The following is a 23,965-nucleotide window of genomic DNA, read 5'->3' on the forward strand; positions in this document are numbered from 1 at the left end:
TTGTGTGATATAAGTGTAAACATACTGGATATTGGTGTTGCTTTTAAAACAATCATATCTTTGGGAAACACTTTCTCCCAAACTGCTCTTTTAAAAACATAATAAAAAAAAATAACTCAATGTTAAAATGACACTAATTCATAAACACAGGTTACCTTATAGTGTATGAAATATCTTGACTGCATGAGAATGTATACATTAGTAAATGCAGCAGTGATCTCAGGAGTTTTCTTCCATCATGACTACAATCATTTTCTCTACACAAAAACTTCTCACACCCACCTGCCTCTGTTTGTTGAATACATGCTGCTTACACCATTCTTCGAGCAAACACCCCCCACACACACACACTCTCTCTGCATTCTTTTCACACCTGATAATCTATTGACGGAGTGTCCTGGTACCACGCGTATCACTTAACCCCATGTCAAAACACAGGTGTAACGTAAGCCCCGGGAGCAGGCGAAGGTCCTGAGCTCATAAAGGAATGTGCGAGCTGGGAATAGCACCCTGCATGTAGCAGAGAACAGAGTGACTGCAGACAGCGGAGCTGGAAAACAGCCAGACACGACAGAGGCGAAGGCACACCTCCGCCTTAGGGATCCACACAACACAACGAGATAGAAATGTGACTCAGCGGTTATGAAAGACAGAAAGTGATGAGAGTAGTTTTGGATGGAGGACAAAAGGGATTGGTGGAAAGATTGGTGCTCTTACCATGGCGCCCCGTATATCCGGAATCCCTTTATGGTAACGTCCGAGTCCTGCAGGTACACACAGTTTGTGAGGAGCGTCTGGACATTGTCAAAGTCCTCTGGTTTGAGTTTGGACACTGAGGGGAATCGGTAGTAATCCTGCTTGACCAGCTCGGCCATAAAGTCCTTATCAAAGGTCAGCTCGTGGTTCCCGGCGATCACCACCTTAAACTCATACGGGAGGCCACCTAGAAGAGACGAGAGAGGGAGAGGGTGGTGAGCTGGAGCCCTGCATCCACATATGCATCCACATGTTGAGCTCTAGTGGGTAGCACTTTCTTCTCATACTAGAATATTGTCCTCTCTGACATTTTGTTATATCTCTGACCTGAAACAAACCATCTGCTTTAAACGTGAATATATAGCATATCAGGAACAATTGCTCCCCCAATATGTAGCTGATAATGACAATTCATTTTTGTGCAAAAGCTGACTGAGGTGATGGCGGAAGATACTGTAGAACTGATCCGAGGACGTTGCAGTTACATGGTATGAGTCTGGTTCCATCCTGCATACCAGGATGCCCAGTATAACAATGTTTGACAACACATTTATTTATACAACACAAATATTAACAACCGCCCCCCAAATTTTTTTTTTATTATTTCAAAGTTAGTTAGTTGCTGAAACCATTTAGTCATCACTAAAAAGGCTCCAATCAACTCAGTTCTTACATTTGAGCTGCACTTTTATAAACCAGATTACATCTGCAGTATCAAAGATGTACAAACCAACATAGGTCATGACGAATAAGCAGTTTTTCTGTAGCTGTGATCTATAAAGAAAGTTTCAGTGCTGAAAAACGCTCAATAAGTCAGTGTTTGATCAATAACTTATCAAACCGATTTGTTCACCCGTTTTGCACAGATCTTGCCCACAGGTTTTAGTATCCTGTTTCCTCTACTTCAGTTCCAGCTCCCCGATAGGCCTGTATTACCTTTTTATTATTTCTACCCCCACCAAGGAATTTATATTTTCAGTTCGGTCAGCAGGTTTACGGAAAAACTACTGGGCCGATTTTTATGAAATTTGGTGGAAGGGTGAAGCATGGGTCAAGGAAGAACCCACTCAATGTTGGAGCAGATCCGAATCGCGGGCGGATACACACATTATTCTTCTCTTTCGTTAGCACTGTGAGGTAGGACATGTGGCAGAGGTCTGCGCTCTCTTGAGTGCTATTCAACTTGCGATATAAAATTACAGGAAACATAAGCATCAAGTTCATTCATACTGAAAGTTTTCAATCAGTTTTTAAATAAAAAAAAAAATGGATAAATAAAGATTTAGAACAACTCTTAACTCAACAGTGATTTTACATTCTTGACAAATTCAGGCATATCCTTGTATATGTTTGACTTAGCCCAAAAAACTAAAGTGTTTCTGATCTATATTTGTACATATTTTACTACAGGTCAGCAAATCAGCGAAGGATATTAGTGATAGACCGATTTTATTGGCCGGCCAATACATCAGGCCGATACTTGCGTTTTTACGTGTATCGGCTGATACGCGGCTGCTGGGTTTGCCGATAGTTTTTTCCCAGCATTATTTACAGACGGGAGTCCACTGGCATCTCTGTGTTGCTGGAGATGCTGCAGTTCACGTGCAGACCATGCACTGCCCCTCCCCCACCAGCAGAGTGCTGGTGCTGGAAGCCTGGCAGGCTTAATCTTAAATTCTTAAGTCTTAAATTACAAATCAAGCACTTTATTTCAATGGCTACTTTTCAGGATTATTGTTTTCTTAAATTATTTAAATGTGTTGACAAAGGACATTTTGTGACAACCTGATTATACCCGTCTTATATATGTCAGCAAGCAATGCATCACCAAGGCTGTGTTGTAGATGTTGATGAAAGCCTTTTACCCTTGCACAGTTAACCATGTGCAGTGCACACATCCATATGATGCACATTGCACACGTAATTTGGGTGATATGAATGTAAGATGATTGCAGAAGTGACACTGATCTGTGTTTTTGTTTATTATTTTTAAAGAAATGGCAGAGCAGATTCTTAAAACAAATACAATGTGGCAGGGTTTACAATTTTATGATGTAAATTGAGGGAGCAAAAGCAGTATTGGCTCCAAAAATCGGCAGCCCGTATCGGTTATTTGTTAAGGCGGATTTGAAAAAATTAAAATAAAAATAGTATAGATAATATAAAAATATTGGCACTAAAAAAAAATCCATATCGGTCAATCCCTAAAGGATATTACTGAACTTTTACTAAATTAATTTACTAAACAAATTCTTCTACACGTTGCACATTTTGTCCAGATCGTACAGCTCTGTTCTCAAGGCAGACAAGTATTTCATAAAGTCACAAAAGGGATTGTACTTTCCACCTGGTTGTCCTAATATTTTGTACATGGAGCATACATTCCCCCCATATACCTAACTCAGAGCACAGATCAGGCCTGGAAAGAAACGTCAGATAAGCAAAGGGGGAAAAATACCCTCAATTCAGACAGTCCGAGAGGTTACAACCACAGCTGACGGCTCTGCTTGACCCCAGCAGACCACCGTCCATCTCTGTAGACACCGGGCAGCTGGAAAAAGCATGAACCTGAACTAAATAGAGAAGAACATCTATTACAATTCTCATCCCCTCATCTTTCAACTTCTGCTGTGGCCTTTTCGCTCTCCTCTTTCAGGGTGATTTGTCCCGGTTCCCCTTCGCCATCAAGAAACTGACTTACTACTTTATTCCAGCAGATTGAGCACTCAACAAAAAGCTCTGGCCTTCATCACCCCTCCATTCTATCTCAATATTTCTCTTTTTCCTCGCTTACATTCTGGTGTTTTAGGCTGTTGATTTTGTTACTTTCTGTCTTTTGTAGCCTGCTCTGCACAGTAGGTTCTGCATTGACTAATCTGCAGGCTAATTTATGTGTAGAGTTAACCAGCAGCAACCCCCAACCCAGGCGACATAATATATAATAAAGGCTGCTACTAACGATTAACCTGCCCTCTTGTAACCTGCCCCTATTCTCTTGATTAATCTATTAATTATTTGGTGTATAAAATCTCAGAAAAACGTCTGTCCCAGTTTTCTATAGCCTAAAGTGTTGACGGCTCGTTTTGTCAGACCAACCCAAATATCTTCAGTTCACTATTAAATGATACAAAGAAGAGCAAATCCTCACAAGTCAGAAGCCGGACCTTGGTAATGATTGCAATTTTTGCTAGAGAAAAATTACTTGTGTGATTAATTAATTATTAATCCATTGTGGGTTCAAATTCAGCAGCGGCACGCTAGAAGTGTGGCATTGACATGAGTGATGGCTCAATGCAGTGCTAATGATTTCATGCTAATTGCTAAAGTACATACTGTCATATCAATGATTCCTCTAGGTTGATATTACACATATCCTGCTTTTTGGCAGCTATATTTCAACATTTAGCATTTTTTTACAGGATCTCAAACACATTTATTGACTAAAACTGTGCAAAAGTCAAATGCTTTACGTACACTGCATAATTATTGCACATATTTACAGGCAAGATTCATGCATCCACCAAGAACATGGAGTTTGACTGGCAGGAAAGTATTCGGCTTATCAACACTAGCCCTCTTTACGGGAAGTGCTTTTGTCCGTTTTGCGCCTCTGCTCCATACTGCTCTGACTAGTGATAGCAGAAGGCTTTGATGCATGCCAAGAGAGCAAATTGAATACAATTTTGAATAAAGAACCCAATAAAACTTTTTGTTGAATAAAAATGCTTTTGCCTCATGACAGTAAGTGAAGAAAAAGGTGTAAACGCACTGCTCAATGCAGCATTCAAGCTCACAACTGGAAATAAAGATAATAGAAACTGGATAGAATAGAAATTCAATCAGGATACGCTGGCTCAATACAGATAAAAATTTCACTGCATCTGTGTGTCAGAGAGAGAGAAAGTGTGTTCTTTAATGCTGAAAATGAAAGAATCATGGTTACCCGGTCTACAGGTTTCATTCCCCCTCCTTAAATTAGCTCTTGACGCGTCTCAGGATCATAAATTCCAGTCTAACCTTATATGAGAGAGCAGTCTCTCAGCGCGCGCACACACACACACACACACACACACACACACACACACACACACACACACACACACACACACACACACACACACACACACACACACACACACACACACACACACACACACACACACACACACACACACACACACACACACACACATTACTCTACTGGGAATTTCTACTGCTTTTTATTGCCACTGTGATCCATCTTTCAGAAGACTGGTGGAGTGATACACCTAAATTCATTTTTTTATACTTTGCCCTCAAACGGGATGAAAATTAAAAACAGAACAAAAAATTCTGAAGAACTACATGTGTAGACAATGCTTTACTTCTCAAAAAGGCAGATTTATAAATAAAAAAAATCTAAAAAAACATTTAAACAAGAAAGTGTTTACAAAGTGCAATACTTAAAATACACTCCAACCATCCCTCTGGCATCCCTTCAATTAAAAGGTGAATATCTAAGAAAATTAAAAGTGAATCCTTAAAGAAATATGATAGAACCAAATCAACATGTTTTCCAATTGGTGCCGAAGCCACTGTCTTAAAACCACACACACGCGCAGGAAGTGAACAAAACCTTCATTTGTTAGTTCTCATTGTTGAACACAACACATACAGAGGCCTCTGGGGGCAGCTTAAAGCAGCAGATCAGAGCTGGTGCTCTACCATCAGACAGGCTGGTTCATGAAAAGCCATCCTCTACGTCGATCTCCAAGGATCTACTTCAACTGGCCGAACAGCAGTCGATGGCCGGAACAAACCGCTTCTGAGATGAGCAGACGAAGGAAGAACACCGCTCAGGTTACTGACGCTTTAAATCTACAACCTCATCCAGCCCAGAGTCTAGAATCTCTTTGGATGTTGTTGAGTATTCTGTTTTAGTTGTATCAATTCTGACTGGAATTCAAAATGTAATAGTCTTTACCTGTACTTTAGTTGTAATTTTTTCGAGAGAGAGAGAGAGAGAGAGAGAGAGAGAGAGAGAGAGAGAGAGAGAGAGAGAGAGAGAGAGAGAGAGAGAGAGAGAGAGAGAGAGAGAGAGAGGTTGATGACCAGGTGTGATCTCCACACGCACAAAACAGCCATGGTGCTCCCAAATACCCTGAGCCATTTTCCACTTTGCCCTGCATCGAACCCCAATTATGGCCAATATCGTGTTTTTTACTGAGGCTTAACAAAGCACACACCCACACCCACAGTATGGGTTGATGAATGGATGAGTTTGATAGAAAAACTGACCATCAAGAGTGTGCCCTCCTGATGGTGCCAGGTGCTGTATTAGCAGCAGAAAACATGAGTGTGTATGTGTTTGTGTGTTCAACCTTTGTGTGTGTGTGTGTGTGTGTGTGTGTGTGTGTGTGTGTGTGTGTGTGTGTTTCAGGAGAATTAGGGCACAGCACCTGCCAGTAGGAGTCAGCCTGGTAAAGTGGGTGCACTACTGTGGCTGTCCAACTACAAATCACATTCCCAATTCATAAAACCGAAAATGAAAATTTTAAAAAGGTTGAGAGTATGTTTAACATGGTTTAAAGAGGATGTTGACTTCTGGGTACCAATACACTCCCTAGTAGCTAGTATCCAAATCTCCTGATCTCCAAATATGGTGTCAATATGGTGTTTTTAAACAAAACTTTTTTTCTGTCCATTATGTACCTTCCATTCACATCGAGCAGCAATTTTGGATCACTGACCTTTTGAAAACGCACTCCAGAGTGGATACATATGAAAACAAAAAGATTGCAGTTGTAGCGACCAACCGCATTAGGAGGAAGAGATTCAGCCATTTCACAATGTGGACTGTACAACCACCCCTAAAACACTGTGTGAATGGAACCTTTGCTGTCCTATAAATTATGTTTTTAAATGTATCTGCATTAGTGTGAACCCAGCCTTGAGTTTACATACAGCAAAGAAGTGGAAGATAAGGACTCAGCAAGTTAAGATCGAGATGGAAGCTATGTTTTAGGTAAATACTGTTGAAAATATGAACATGCAGAGCATACTGACGAACAGTAGAGAAGTGGATTATGCTGCAGGAGTGGTTTGAGAAGTCTCTACAGACGCCTGAAGTTCTTTTTTGCTGTGAAAACTGGGTCAATGTTGGAATCTGCTGTAACTGCTGTGAATCCAGACTGACTGCAGCCGCTGTCGTCTTTGGAGAGGCCAAACTTTGACAGCTACCTTTCAACTCTACAGGGAGTGAATGTCTGATACTCTAAACATACATTTGGAGAGCAGTGCCACTTTAAGCTAAGGGGTTCTATTCATGCTATTATTGTAATTATTCACCGTCTAGTTTAAGAAAGTGAACTTCATGGTTAAATGAGAAACATTTCCACTAGAAATGTATACTTCCCTTGCAGCAGAAAAGGCATGTCATGAGTCGATAACTGAAACTGGATTTAGAGGTAAACATGCATTTCCCGCTCTGCTTTTTCAACATCAAACCACTTCCTGCTTCTTGGTGCATTTCACCCTCTTTTCCACTTTATTTTGTGCACAGGCGAAAAGCGAAAGCTACTAGCAAAAAGTGAGGTGGTGTGTCCAGACAGAACACAAAGTCTAATTTCCCCTTGGCCACTGGATTTTTTTGGAAGCGTATTCTCCCCCTAACAGCCAATGGGACACATTAGGTGTAACTAGCTAGCACAATTTTGTGTCAGGAGGGTGTCTGTGTGTATTTGCGTGTCTGACTGATTTAGAAACTCATGAGGAACTCCAGGGGGCACGTTCAATGTGAAAACTGTATGCACCATATTGCTATGGCTTCTGGGTTGAGTGACGTTTTCTCAAAACGGTGTGCAACAGGCTCTGAGGTATGTTTTCCCTTATTTGGTGGGTGTGTCAGAGGTGTTGGCACTTGCTTACACAAAAACACACAGCCATTTTAAGGTTAAATAAATGCTTGGCTACGTTTTGTCGGGGCTAAATGCACGCCGGTTGTTATGGTAATTTCCTTCAGTCTCCTTTTCACTCTCGTCTCTGTACGTTTATGGAGTCAAGGCTTCGGGAGGCACACACATTACCCTCAAGTTTAAACACACATCTTTACCTTGATTCGTGGCAAAGTTGTCCACTTGTGTCTTTCCATGGTACTTTATATACAATCGCGATGCCTCTATAATATGCTTTGCGTTCAGTATGTTAGACGTTGTGCTGTTACCGTTAAATTTCAGGAGGTTGTTTAATCTCACCTGCTGAGGGCTGATTAACAGGCAAACTCAAACGATTGAAATATAGACAAAAAATAAAAATGTCTTAAAACGTTACAGGCAAGTGTGGTGGATTAGGGCTGGGCGATATGGTTGAAAACTGTATCACGATATAAGTTTTTCATATCGGTCGATTTCGATAATTATTGATATTTTTTATGACCTATTTAAAATAAGGACCAGGAGAAAAATATATTAAATTTAAACATTTTTATTTTAAACTTAACCCTGCTCTGATTATAATCCCCTCAGTTATAAAAGCAGAAATGTCAACACAACCATGGAAAACACTCAAATAATTAAAATGTAAACAGGTCTAAAATCACAATGAACACTTAACAATTATCTCTTAACATTAAGGTGCAAAATTAAAGAATAAGTAAGAAATGCTTAATAAAGTGTCATAAAATAGTGCAAAGTGTTAGCTAAATATAAGAAACCTGAGAAGGAACTATTTTCTGCAGGTTTAGTGCTAGGTTGGTAACCTGGCTTCTGGACAGTGCTCAGCATGTCTGCCTCCGTTATTTCTTTGTAGTGTTTAGTAAGGCGCTGATGCAGAGTACCTCTCCATGGTGGTCTGCTGCTTGTAGTGTTTAGTAAGGCGCTGATGCAGAGTACCTCTCCATGGTGGTCTGCTGCTTGTAGTGTTTAGTAAGGCGCTGATGCAGAGTACCTCTCCATGGTGGTCTGCTGCTTGTAGTGTTTAGTAAGGCGCTGATGCAGAGTACCTCTCCATGGTGGTCTGCTGCTTGTAGTGTTTAGTAAGGCGCTGATGCAGAGTACCTCTCCATGGCGGTCTGCTGCTTGTGCCGTGTTGCAGCTGCAGATGTTGTTGGACATTGATGGCGAATACGGCTGTGCTCGAAAGTGTGAGCGCGGCTAAAGTGGTAAAACAAGTTTGTGGTCGTACCAGTGTTGGTGGCGACGACGGTCTGACAACATTGGTCTGACTACGGTCAGACTTATAAAATCCCCAAAACTGCCATACTGACTTTTCCTGTTTTATCAACGATTTCCTCGCTCGCTGCGGGACTCACTTTCCACTCCACGCCGGTTCTGTTATTGAAGAACATGAGACAGCGATGTGGTGCAACCAAACATGATACTGTTACATGATTGGCTGTTAGAGTGTCACTCCCCACGTTGCTAGGTTGCCAGAGAGTGAGGGCCTTTGTTCATGCAACCAAACTTGATTCACAACCTCTGGTTTCTTCTGATGAAGAAAAACAAGTTATCGAACGTTTTATCGACCGCATTTTCTATTGATATTGATTATGTGTCTATCGCGATACATATCGTTATCGTTTTATCGCCCAGCCCTATGGTGGATGGCATCTATTGATTTATACACTTGGTGAGAGGGAATGTCAGACAATATGTGTGTTTTTTTTTTTATGTGAGTGAAACATGACTACATTAGAGAGACAAATATGCTTCAGGTCCCGTCTGGAGGGGCTAGAGATGAAACACCTGCTGCTGGGATCACACACACACACACACACACACACACACACACACACACACACACACACACACACACACACACACACACACACACACACACACACACACACAGAGCCAGAGGGAGATGTCAAAGGTTAAGTGAGCCAGGGTGTTAGGTCAGAAGGGTTAAACTGGCAGTTGTGGGATCAACACGGAGGGGAGGGGGGAGTCATTGTGTGGTCCAGTTACTGGTTATGCGTGCAACATGTCTTGTGCCTTTGCCCGTCCCCCTGCTCACGAGAGAGCTTGTGCTTAGTCAGCTTTGTGTGAGTGTGAATACCAACGCGCACGTTCGGCGGCGTGCAGACGAATGCGTGTCTTAAGCAGCTTAATACCTAGCCAGTCGTTGAACTTCTTAACCTCGGAGGGCAAGCCCAGCTCGGTGAAGTCACCCATGTGCAGCAGCACGTCGCCGTAGGGCATCTGGATGCCGTCTGTACGCGAGTGTGTGTCGGACACACACACAAACCTGGTGTGTCCTGCTGGCTTGGGAGTGTCATAAGGAATTGGGTCCACCCTGAAAAGATGGAGACACAAAGAAAGAGAGCTGTGAACATTTACCTCACTAATTATATATTAACCAAAGTATTCTGTTATTCATTAGATGGATCATCAATTCTGATATTTATTTTGATTAATTATAATCTGTAAAGTCCCTGATGTTTGCAGACATTTTACTGTCTGTAAGAAATGTTGGTTACACTTTACTTGAAGGTATCTACATAAGAGTGGCATGACACTGTCATGAATGGGTCATGAACAAGTCATAAACGTTTATGACATAACGCTTCTGTCAGTAAGTGTCATTCGGTTTTTGTCATGACAAGTTAGGGTTAGAGTTAGGATTCATGTGTCATAACTGTGTCATGTGTTCATGACCGTGTCATGTCACTCTTATGTAGATACCTTCAAGTGTTACCAAAATGTCTTTAGCACCAGAGCAGTAACTTTCTCTTAAAGTTAATTTCTTACCCGTCAAATGACACAGTCAACAGTCAAGTATGTTTGATTCCATTGTATTCTAACCAACAAAAAGACCAAACTCAACCGATTTTGCAAACAATTACATTTTCCACTTATTTTTGAGACATCTGCGTTTGGTTTTATTTCATAATTTTGCACATTATTCTCTGTAAAAAGGAGCTGCAATCCAAAGAATGTGCCCTTTATCCTCTTTGTGATATTTAAAAAAAAAAAGAAAACAAAAAAAGGTGTACACAATCCAGAAAGCATATTTTTAGGAAATATATGTTGATTTCACACCAGAAAGCAGAAGGGGCACAATTGTAAACCAGAACCTTAAAATGATAATTTGTTGTGCAAAATAAATTACATGGTCCACAGAATAATGTATGCAGCAGAGCAAAATGCATCTCAAAGAAAAGAGGAGACATTACAACGGTAACAAATGTGTAGTTTGGGCTGAAAAGAAACCAGTGATGGGTTGATTTGTGCACACAAGGAGGGCAATGGCAGTTTTGTGGCCACAGATTGGCTAAAGAGACGGTGAATTAAGGCTTGCCATGTCCTCTCTATCCATTATCTAAAGAAAAAACACTTAGACCCAAGTCTGGCTGGAAAAAAAAGCCTTTTAAATCAGCCTTTTTGTTGGATGTAAGCACGTCTGTTAAAAAGGAAGAAAAACCTGTACTTTTTTCTGACTGAAAGGAAAGAAGGAAAAAAATCATCTTGTCTGTAATTGAAGTCTACAATGTGCAATCCTCCAGCACTCTGCCACTAGACCATTATTTCATTAGAAGGGATGTCACTCTGTTGAAAACAGACACATAATCAACGCTGCAATCCACACACACACACACCCACACCCACACACCCACACACACACACAAGATGAAATCAAAAGGTTTCAGACTGAAGAAGTCGTCATTGATAGAGATGGAGGAAATAGGCACACTGGCACAAAAGAAAATCTTATTGGGGGGGCCAACATTGCAATTGAGGAGTCTCATTTGGGAAGCAATTATCACGTTTTCCCATTTCTGTGTGCATGTGGAGAAGAATATTACGTATCGAAAAAGGTTCACAAACAGCCTGCAATCTGTTGTTGTTCTTAAGTTCTGGAGACTGAAGGGCATAGCAAATGATTCAAAATTACTTTCATCAAAACCATTTATTCTGCCTTGTATTGATAATGTTTTTCCATTAATTTATTTAAGTTTTTTTGATTAATTAGTCACCCATTTGTATTTGTATTTTGATCGAAATTGATTAGAAATCTGTTTATAGACAAAAAATAACTAGGAAATAAACAAAATAAAAATTGCTGTTCTTCTTCACATTGCAAAAAAAACATGTAAATTCAATGTTGCAACAAATCAGGCAAACTCACAGACTGACCAAGACACCAAATACAACCAGAAATATTAAAAGGGGTAGATACTTACAAATGTTATATATCTACAGTTCATCTTGCAATTATTGCAAGATAAAAAATCATTGCTGCCGTGATAACTTTCAAGTTAATGTATTGTATGTATCTAGAATTAAGTCTGCTACTTGCATTTTCTCGTTTGAAGCCTGCAATCAGTTAGTAATCGGTATTGGTCCTGTCTTGGGGTGGGACAAAATATCGATACGGCAATAGATTGTTGTCCTTGCGATACAATAATCGATACGCTGGCGCCAAATATCGATATTTTAATTAATGAAATAAGGCTCTCTAGATAGATTTCCCTGCTCCCCGTCTGGACTCATAGTCGCTCTATAGTTCTGTAATTTTAATTTACAGACTGAAAAACTTGTGCTGATTTTCTAACTGTTCAGACTTGTAGTAAATAAAGGGAGAAAACTTGCACTTAACCTTTTCACAGCCATTTTGTATTCATAGTTAAGACAGATATCATAATGTATCATTATAGGATTGCTGTATGGAGATATTAATCGGTATCCTGAGCCATGTATTGTGTATCGTGTACCGCATCGTGAGGTACACTGATTCCCATCCCTAGTCCTGTCCCTCCTTTAACCCTTTACCGCTGCAGCTGGGAGACTTCAGCTTTGCTCTGAGACACTGGAGCACAGCACAATTATCAGTAACCCAAGCAGGCTTGAACTTCATATTAAACACATTGGACAAAATGAAAAACTAGCTATAGAGGTAACGATATTTACTATTGACTGTGTGCAGTAAATAAGTCTCTGTGCACCTATATACCGGTACACACAAACGCATTAACTTCAGCCAGCAGAGCAGCACATACATTGCAGCGTAGCGGGTGATTAGATTTGGTGCCTCTGTGTTATGCAGCTTTACAGGATTCGACGGTTCTCGTCATGGAGAAAGGACGAACGCAGAACCACATGGGATGACAAAACACACACATATGTACATGAATATATGCACACACACAGACACACACACACACACACACACACACACACGTGCGCAAATTAACACAAAGCCAGGAGAAAAACAACCTCCATCTCCTCCCCTTTCCTTTGAGATTTAATCCACCCGGAGAATGTAAGTAAATACCAGCAGTCCCTATCAATTAAGAGCAGGCCCGGGCCAAGAAACCTTCATGATAGTGCTGCATAGGTTGCACACACATATACACACACACACACACACACACACAATGAGAGAAGGCCCCGGTCTTTTCTGTTAACATATGACTGTATAACAATCCAGAGGTTCATTAGTAATGTATACAGGAGTTCAGGAGTTCAGCAGTGCAGCAAAGGCTTCTGATGTATTGTAAACGGAGACAGTGAAAATGAAAAAGTCTTCTTGCGCTCTGGCAGCAGGTAAAAGAATATTCTCCAGTGACAGACCGAACTGTGTTACCATGAAGGTTCGTGTTAACATGTCTGAGCTTCGGCGTGACATCAGAGGAAAGACTGCAGAGGGAAAAGAGTGGGGGAGAAAGAGAAATGCTAATGCGCTCGAGGAGGGCAGGAGCACACACTCAAATCCGCCATGACATTGGAGCTGACCCAAAACCGAGGTCTGTGGCTGCAGAAATATCTGCTCGATGAAGAAACGTCTGTGATCCTTCAGCAGAGAAACCTCAACTTCTCCTCACCTACAGCTGCAACATTTACCCGTCTGCATTTTAGGAAACAAAATAATTTCATTGCACTTCTGCAACTTAACATTCATTTTCATTTTAGTGCAGTGCTTCTTGAGCTAACACCAGCCAGACAATCCTGTTTTTGTTCTTAATGCCATGCTCTCGTAATTACAAAATTCACAGATGTTCCTAATTTGGGAACTAAAACATATTTCTAAAAATAAAGCCAACTTTTTTTCATTTTACTCATTCGGTTTTTCTCCAGAAAATGTCAGGTTTCTCTGCTGCTTTTACATTTCAAGTTGTTGTTTATTCACAACACATAATGCTTCAGATTCAAATGTTACTGGGCAAAAGGACTTTCATGTGAATTGAAAATCAAGCACTTCAATTCTAGATAGATAGATAGATAGATAGACAGACATACTAAGAGGTTTATGCCTCGACGCAGAGGTCCAGAGTTCGAATCCGACCTGTGACAATTTCCTGCATGTCTTCCCCCCTATCTCTCCCCTTTCTCACTTAGCTGTCCTGTCAAAAATAAAAGGCGGAAAAAGCCCCAAAAAGTAATCTAAAAAAATAAAGACAGCAGTATGCAGGTATAATTGGAAAGCAATGTATAAAACAATTTCATACAAATAAGTTAAGGATGAAGATGAAAATTAAAAACTCATTAAAGAAAACCCATTTATAAAATAAATAGCCCATGTATAATATCAATGCTGAAATAAGATGCTTGAGATGCTTTGCCCTAAAAATGCTTTCAGATCAGAAAACCAGACAAGGTAAATGTGAAACACAACTAAATCCTGGAAAAGTGGATTGAACTAAGACACAGTTATTGGTTACATGTGCGATACAGAAGGGAATAACAGTGAGAGAAGTATAAATCTTGGGAGAGACATGCGGATGGAAGGAGGAGTGCTCTCTGATGTCTGTAGGAGGATATTCAATTTGACTGAGCACACTTGGCTCCGTGGCCTTTTAGAAAAACACACAAGCAAACAGGGTCAAAGTTCAGCCTGAGCTTGCTTCTTCAAACGTGACACTTAACTCGCAGCAGATAAGAAGGTCGCTGTCTATGTCACTGTCTGACTCGTCCAGCTCTTTAAGGGCGTCACGTAATCATTGTGATTGATTGCAACACTTCCTCCCAAGTCTATGCGCCGTCCAAAACAGACCGTGGCGGTTTGCTGTGCCGCCAAAAAGCTGTCCAGCTAAAGAGCTCTTATCATACATTTTAGTATTACTTATATTAAAACCCCTGCTATTCATCACTGCAAGAGATAACCAATGTTTACCTCTAATGTACAAAATAAAGACCTCACCAAAGGAATCGCTGCAGAACTTTAATCTCTCAATGATTTTAACTGTGAAATCCAATATTTTATTAACATAAGTTAACTTTTACCTTTATCCAGCTTTGTTGTCCTTGTTCTTAGCTGGATGTTTATATCTGTGTAAATAAAAAACCGGTAGCTCTACAGTATTTTGTATATACACTACACGGACAAAAGTATATGAACAATCAACGAAAGAATGAGAATCCTGAACATTACACCTATGTCATTCCAAAACCACGGGCATTAACATGCTGCTTTAACAGGCTCCACTCTTTAGAGAGATGTTGGAACCTGGCTGCAGGGATTTGCTCCCATTCAGCCACATGAGCTTTAGTGAGGTCGGCCCCTGATGTTGGGTGATGAGGTCTGGCTTAGATTCAGCATTCCAGTTCATCCCAAAGGTGTTGGATGGGGTTGTGTTCAGGGCTCTGTGCAGACCAGTCAAGTTCTTCTACATCAAACTAGGAAAACCATTTCACAATTTCTTTATGGCCGTTTTCAAACCTGCCTTGTTTGGTTGAATCGAACCCTGGAGCGTTTACCCCATTGGTGCGGTTCGTTTGGGCAGGTGTGAATAGAGGTCGACCGATATGGGTTTTCTCTGGCCAATGCCGATGCCGATCTTTAGAAATCAAGGTCAGCCGATGGCCGATAAATGCTGCAGATTTCTTTTTGCCCGATATTTGGCCGATATGTGCTTGTTTTTAAACCTCTATTTGAAAGATAAAATGTAACACTAATATACACAGAATTTCTCAACAAAAACATTTATTGAACACTTCACCAATCTACACTTGTATACTTCAATTAAAAATATATAATTTAAAAACATACTGTATATTGTATAAATAATATATGAAAAATATATTAAATAAACGAAACAGGTAAGAAGAAAATAAACTTTGTCAAATAAACTTGTAAATGAAAAAATAAAGTTTAGTGCACTTAGCAGCATTTATTAAATTCTGAGAATACAAATCTGCACATCTTCACAGAAAGTGACATGTTATTATTAATCTCAACACTATTTCCTCCTAACTCCTGTTGAATCAAATCAGACTAGGGTTATCTAAAGTCAATTCTTGTTCACCTTGTTTGTTAGATCATTGTTCATTTGTTGAAGTGTTGTATCTGTGTTTTGGGGATCCTACTGTTACATGTCCTGTTGCACTCATTAGGATCAAAACTCTGAGTTGTAATTTAAAACTCGTCCAGCCAATTTAATAAAATTAAGGGTTTTATTCATGCTCGAGGCCATAGATGCAGTTAATGGATACAGGCACGGAGAACTGAAGGCTCCGTTAGCAACGATTAGCTCCGTTAGCGGTTAGCTCCGTTAGCGGTTAGCTCCAGTTAGCTCCGTTATAGGAGTGGATGAGACTGCCACGCACAGGGGTAACGACCAGGCTTTGATAAATGACATTTGGGGAGCTTCCACAGCGGTGTGGCCGCGGTGCTTTGTACGGTTTTATTAGTACAGTTAATCCCAAGGCAAGAACACCAGCAATATGCTAGCTACTACTAACGGTAGCGTCGGAGCCTGAAGTGACTGTGCGAGACACACAGTGCAAGAATTCATGAGGGGAGGGGCTGGAGGCAGGTGGTCTGAGTGCGCTGTAAAAAATGTCGCCTATTCATGTTTTTAACACTAGGCTGCCCGCAGATGCGCCTGCCTATTAATTGGCTTGATATACTGGGATATTGGCCGATGACGATTATGTAAAAAAATGCCAAAAATCGGCCGATTAATCGGTCGACCTCTAGGTGTGAACACAGTGATCACACTCGGGATGAAAACGACTGGTCTCGTTCTGGATCCAAACAAACTCTGGTACGCTCCGGTACGGTTAGTTTGTGGTGGGAACGTAATCCGACCCAACTACCAGGTGTCCTCCGCAAGTTTGAGTTAAAAGGCTCCTGTAGTCTAGCCTAGAAATCTAGACGCACCCTAGGCAGCAAATGTAATTTGCAGCCAGGGGGTCTAGCAACTCTCCATTGGCTTGCGAGCTGGAAAAGTCAAACAAAAAGGAAGATGTGTTCAGAGTTTTGCCGACCGGATACGTTTAATCTATCAACTAGCGTTGGTCTGACTGGTTGTAGCGATATCCTATTGCATGCAGAGGGAATTTGAAAGACAACCGTTCATCCCGCCCCTCGGATTGAGCCCTGCCAATGGGGAGTTTCCAGACCAAACATCTCATTGTCATACCCCATTTACACGTACATGGTCATTTTGAAAAACAGACATTTCCCTTCATTTACACGCAAAAGGAGAATTCGCCTCCGACAACGATTCTTTCTAAAACCTCCGGCCAGAGTGGAGATTTTGGAAAACTGTTTGCACGTTTGCATGTAAACTGAGACAAATGGAAGTTTAGGCAGCCGAGAAAGAGGAAAAGATTTGTTGCTGTTGTTGCCATTTTCGGGATTCTGATTGGCTAACGTGGGCTTGAGCTTGATGCTCTTGATGGCATTTTCTGAAAACTGACAGCTGTGCACGTTATTTTTGAAAACGGAGAGGTTGAAATGTCCGTTTATGAAAATAGCCGGCCACATGTAAATGTACCTCTAGTCAGGTGTGCGTTGCAATCTACGATGGTTTGCTTAGATTTTCCTCCATGTGAAACAAAAGCGAACCAAGGGGAAAGCGCTCTAAGTTTACAAACTCACAAACTCGTCAACTGATTCGGCCCAGAGCAAAACAAACCGATGCCGTCTTTGTGCACGTGGGCATTGTAATGTTGAAACAAGACAGGGCCTTCCCCAGCTGTTGCCACAAAGTTGATTAAGATTCCCCTTAATTGGAACGAAAAGAGCCTTTCCTAAATAACAACTATATGGACAGGGGTGTCCACAAACCTTATACTTGTAGTGTAACAAAGTATATTAAGGCTGGGTTGAATATTTTGATGCCCATTAACCCAAGCCCTGGCAGGGTTAATGGGGTCAACGACCTCTGATCTGCCCACTTGTCTCAGACGGAAACACATGTCAATCACAGTCCGCTCTACTGTCCATTTTATACCTGCCGCCACCTGCTGCCGAAGGATTAGCCTCCAGCTCCTCCTCTCTCCTTCCTGTTCCTTCATTGTTAATGGAGCCGTCCTGCTAATGATTTCTCATCAATAAAAAGCCCCCCAGCGGGGACACAGCCGCCTAAAACCTCCAAGGGTCAAAGGTGAAATGTGGAAATAGACTGCTAATCAACTGAAGCTGACCCGTTCTTACATGACAAACAGGATCAAGACTTGTACACTCACTGGTTCAAAGGGTATCAGGAAGACACAGCTCGAATCAACTCGACTCCACAGGTTGTGGTTTTTTGTATGTGTGTGCAACTGCAATATAACAACAGCATTCACTCATTATAAATTGACAAATTCACCCACCACACTCACACAGCAGGATTAATCATCCTCAAAATACCATCATGCATTCCTGTTCATTTTGCAATAAATGCCAGCTTGAACAAGTATTAAAATACTTGTTTACACTAAATATACACTGCACTCTGCAAAGGTCTGACTGGATGAGAGCTGCAGATCATGAAAAATAAAATCATGAGCAAACCAAATTTCCATGACAAATTGCTTCCTGAATTTGACAAACGTTTATATCAAACAGAATCAGGGCACTCGCTTCTGGTCGCACGAAACGATTGGTCAATTAATCAAATATTTGATTGTCAATTAATCAATTAGTTGATTAACAGAACATTTAACAATAATTGATGAAAAGTCATTTCTCCAGTTGCTCAAATGTGACTATTTGCAGATTCTTTGTTATTTATATATGAGCATTTTTCACTACATGACAGATCCATAATGAAAAAATTATTTGTTGTAGCCCCTAATGATTTTCAGGAAATAAAACTAAAATCTAACTGTGATATAAAATGGAGAGAATAATTTGTACTTTTCACCTGTTTAAAAGTCAATGCGAAATATTATTATACAGAGAACCAGTTACAAATGTTAAAGTTGCTTTTATTGTGACTTTAATCTCTCCGATTGAACTGAGCAAGATGTGCCGACAGAAGTAAGACTATTTCTAGACTAAACCGTTTCTATGATCAGACCTTAAATCACAGCAGACTGTTAATGGTCCTCTGTACTTCACAACAAAAACTGTCAGAGAATATTTTATGCTTGTGTGTCCCCTATGCTGCATTAACAGTAGGTTTTAAAAGATAATCACAGCTAAATTGGAGACCAATAAGTCACTGCTCTTCCACTGAGCTCACACTTTATCGCTCTTTCAGGAGAAACATCAAAAATACAGTGCTCCCCATTTCTTCTGTCTATAACCTCTGCATCAGTTCCCCTCCCCCTCCCACACACACACACTTCTTCAAGAGGAGCAGAGAGAGCGCCTCTCTTATCTTCTGCATTTCAGCTGTCTGCGCTAATTCAATAAACTTCAGAGGAACAAAATGAACACAGGAATAACGGAGAGGGGGTGGTGGTGGTGGTGGTGGTGCTCAAGGGAGCGAAGAAAAAGGCAAAGGTGGTAGAGAGAAACAAGCAAACATGAAAACCCAACAGGAAAAAAAAGGAGGCTAAAGCACAAACAGAATGTAGATGCGGAATGATTATAATTCACGAGAGAGGAGGGGAAAAAATGAGCATGAGTGCACTGTAAAATATATTCAAATGAGAATTGATTTTAAAGAATGGTGAATGATGGCCTTTTGTCTTAATGCCCCCCCTCCTCCCTTTACTCCATTTGTTCAAGCTGGGTGAGTCCTCCTCATCCCTACCATAATGGCCGAGCATGGCACACAAAGCCTGCGTTGGAATATCAGCGCCGCAGAAACCTTCCGGCGCTGCACTGCGAAATAAATTGCTTCTGCTAATGCCCCTTTCATTACGGCACAGCCCTTAATTGTGCTGCTGACAGTCCGCCTGGCTGCAGGGCTGATGGGAGGAAGGCTGAGGAGACGGGCACAACGTGGCCTCCGGGGCCAAACACCAACCAGCAGACTGCTGGGAGAATAAACTAGTGGAGTAGTTTGGACAGACATCACGGCTCACAGCAGACAGTACAAATATAAAAACATGCCACCGTGTCAAGCAAATTATCACTTTTCAACCCATGTTTTGTAAGACAGTATTCAAATGGTTTATGACGCTCTTTTCAGTAACCAGGTATACTCAGCTTATGTAAAGACCCAGTTAGGGACTTCAAACCCCATCAAATAATTGTGCCTTTAGAAGATACACAATTAGAATTGGGTACCTTGAACCTCAATACTAGGGTTCAGCTAGCAACTACTGTCTGGTCAGATTTATTATTTTTTTCACTTCTTGTACAGCTGCTTGTGTTAGAACTAAATCTGAGGCTTCTTTTGTTAAATGAAAGAAATGGTTCAAAAAAAAAAAAAAAAAAAAGCATGTTTTTATACCTAAAAAGTAAACTTTGCACACAGCCCATCAATGATCATTAGTAATGTAAGAAAATGTAAATTGCCCGTGTGTAACAAACACAAATACCTACATCATACTACTTGTGTAGAGTTGGATGCTGCACGTACCTGACAGTAACATGTCTGTACAAAACAAACAAACGATTCAATGGGAGTAGAACACCCACCAATTAAAGCATCAAGATGCTGCTTCTGTTAAAACAGAAGACTGAAGTGATCCCATTCGAAGAAGAACAACAACAACTCCTCTCCATTTCCGAATGATAGGATGCATTCGTCAATTTCACCTTACCCTACCCACCTAACCCTCAAAAACACCTTACAGAAAAAAAAAAAAGAGCATGTGTCCTGTGTTCAAGCTTCTATGAAGTGTTCTGTGAGAAAATAAAATGACGGTTAAAATGAGTCAAGTGTATTATAAACAAAAACACTGATTACCGGTTCAATCAAACTAAACACACTTTAAACTGCATAAATGGAGGACTTGTCACGTTGAGAAGTTGCAGGCTCTGGCAGCTTTGCCTCCATTTCATGTCAAGAGGGAAGTGACATCATCAGGAAATCGTGCCCTGCGACGCCAGGCTCCGGGGCCTAACATGCCAAAATCTCAAAAACATCAAAAAGGGGTTCAATCTTAAAAAACAGCAGACCTGTCCTATGTCAACTGTCACTTAACCCCCCAATCCTCCCCACCCCCTTCATCATCTCCACCACCAGCACCGTCCCACTGGGCTCCAGCAGCAGGTCAGGGGTGGAGAGGGAACTTAATCAAGGGTTCTCCAGTTACAAAAGCCCCTCCACTCCTGCCGGCGAGCAGCGGCAGGCAGACAGAAACAAAAGGCCACAAAACCCAACTGGCTCTTTGTTTACAGGAGACCTGAAGCCTGGCTGCTGCTCCTCCACAAACTGTTTGGGAGGAAAACAGCACAATGGATGGCGAGTTGAGGCTGCACCATTAATTGGAAACTCTCGCCTTTGATTAATAAATCAGATTTTTGTGCCACAGAGGCACTTTCAATTCCCGAAAAGTCCTATTGTGGTACATCAATTTGGTTTTCACATGATTATTCAGTCTGACATTGTGTCCATGTTAGTCGTTTCTGTTCTGAAAGGGGAAAGGGGGTTGTTCTCCTCTCAGAAGGGTCTGACATATGCGCCCCAACAATGTCATTTTCAGTCCACACATTAGCCGTTGCTAGGTTAACTTAATATTCATTATGTTCATCAAAGAAACATGTCAATCTAAGAGTTATTATTTCCGTAGGTCGACCTATGACAACGTGTATAGCCCATCTATCTCATCCACATCCATTCTGGCACTGGAGCAGGAAGATGGCATCGCCTGAATCCCACCTGAAAGGCTGACTGTCTTTAAATTTGACCTCCTAAAAACATGATTTTGCCACAAACGCATGAGTTGTGTTTTTTCCAGTACTGTATTGGATAACAGTCTGGATGATCTTTTTTTTCCTGAGCTCAGCTCTGCTTTTGATTGGTCTGTTTGAAGTTCAATGATTTTCCAGATTCTTCCAATGTCAAACAAAACCTACTGAATGTAACAAATTAAAGTTTGCTGTGCTGACACAAGATTTTACACATCTCTGAGATAACTTCTCTCTTTCTACTTGGTCTACTACCTTCCACATTTAAATCAATACTTCATAAATAATTACACCCTTTCACGTTAATGTCTACAACCAATATTTTGAGTTAACGTTCCCTCTCCGGACAAACGGTTGTTATTGAATCAATGAAAAAGAAAATGTATTCGAAGGTCTGGAACCAGGCTAAAAGAACAAGTGTTTACATTACAAATGGCCAATCAGAACCATGTAACCCAATCAAACCTCACACAAAGTACCCGTGGAAAATCAGAGCAACAAACACAAACAAACAAAAAAAATAAAACGATCACACAAAATGTTTAGAGAACAAAATCCTGAACATGTTTTAGTTCCTAGAAGTGGATCATCATCCGTCATCTGGAGACACTTTTTACCAGACGACCACAAACAACGACGATGGATGGAGTTTACCTTCAGTTGCACCACCAAATAATAAAATATCTGTATTGTAACAATTACCGTGAAGCAGTATCAATTCCCTCAATAGTTACATTTCTCAAAACCAAGACAAATAAGTAGAATATTTAGCAAAACGACAAGTGAAAGGAGTAGAAAAACAGCATACGACTGCTTCACCTAAAACAAAACTCAAACAAGCAAAACATGAAGCATACCCTGATCCACTTGAAAAGAAGGAACATTTAGTTCTTCTTTGTTCTATCTAATGCCTATTAAAGCTGGAGAGGGGGAAAAAACTGTGACACTTCTGATGTGTTCAATGGTAAATTAGACAACGTGGAGAGTTCTGAATGGTCTACATTTATGTTTGATAGTCACACAATTATGGTGAATATTTTCATCTTCAAAGCATCCCACTATGCTGAAGTAAACAAGGTCTAACTTGTTTGCAATATTCAAACATTATGGCTATCATTGGGGCAAGAGGGTAAGGGGGGGGTTCTGCAATATGTTGTATATGTTCAGGTAAATATAGACCTGTGTGTGTTACTGAATGTTAACTGTAGTTTGATTGCACATGTATATGGATATATACAGCTGTGTGCTGCTACGTCACCTTTGTTCTTTCAAAAGACATATTTCTCCTAAGGGAGGCAATAAAGGCTAATCTTATCACGATACAAGACATGGGTCCCTTCTTGGACAGTCCAGCTACTATTACCGACACAGAGATGGAAATGTCCCGTTTAATTATCATCGGAGCACCTCGACCGGCTTTCTCCGGCACGTAAACCCCCCCCGTGCAGAGCATCCTCCCTCCTTCCAATACACAAACTCATTAATGGAGAGATCACACGAAAAAAGAAAATAAATGTTGATTCTTAGTGTGTGCATATAGAACAGCATCAGCTGTGAAACTGAGGCTGCTGCTCTCACTGTGCAGAAACACATCCCATTTAAAAAAAAAAAAATCATTATTCCAAACAATTTCCTCGACCACATTTACAGCACTCTTCCGCCATACTAAGAAAAGAAAATACTTCACATTTTAAAAAAATAATCTCAAGGAGTTCATTAATTAAAAACTAGGCCGGTGTTAAAATAAATGTGTGAAGGCCGTGTTCTTCTGGTGCCATTTCCTCACTAGCTTGTGTCAGAATATCCACGTGTATAGAATCTGGCAGCGGCGTCATTAAATGATTCATACTTACGAGCTCCTCAATCATTCAGAGGGCGGGAATAATTAACAAGGCATCTGGAGGAGCAGTTTGTTAAATATGGAATCTATTTTTCCGAATATTTGTGAGGTGGTTTGAAGAATTTCCATTTTCCAGCATTAAAATTAATTTATCGATCCCAGGTGTCTTGAGTAAATGAGGTTTGATATAGAGTAAATAACTGCTTTAAAAAAGGGGAAAGGATGCAGCATCTCCTCTGTGTTTACAAGGGATGTGTCTGTGCCACGGAAAAATACTCTGAAGTGTCCATATTGTTCTAGATCAGGTAACCACAACAGTACTTTGGGCAACGTTACCAGTTCTCAGTTCCCTAAACATGTATTAAACTGACTACAAATCCGAGGTGTCCTGACATAGAAAATAACGAAGTAGGCGGAGGAAATGTCTCGCCA

At 40.8% G+C, this 23,965-nt stretch overlaps 1 protein-coding gene across 3 annotated transcripts in view; it reads right to left on the reverse strand.

Annotated features, from left to right (window-relative positions):
* The window catches only part of mpped2a (metallophosphoesterase domain containing 2a), a 72,231-nt gene that overhangs the window by 39,655 nt on the left and 8,611 nt on the right, over window positions 1-23,965 (reverse strand). For all 3 annotated transcript variants that reach the window (XM_028583572.1, XM_028583582.1, XM_028583591.1), the window contains 2 exons: window positions 9,845-10,026; window positions 718-943 (listed from right to left, as the gene is read on the reverse strand). In XM_028583572.1, the coding sequence (XP_028439373.1) occupies window positions 718-943; window positions 9,845-10,026 (408 nt within the window). The remainder of the gene's footprint in view (window positions 1-717; window positions 944-9,844; window positions 10,027-23,965) is intronic.

This window comes from Perca flavescens, chromosome 1 (genome assembly GCF_004354835.1).
Source record: "Perca flavescens isolate YP-PL-M2 chromosome 1, PFLA_1.0, whole genome shotgun sequence".
In the NCBI taxonomy this organism is placed as follows: Eukaryota; Metazoa; Chordata; class Actinopteri; order Perciformes; family Percidae; genus Perca; species Perca flavescens.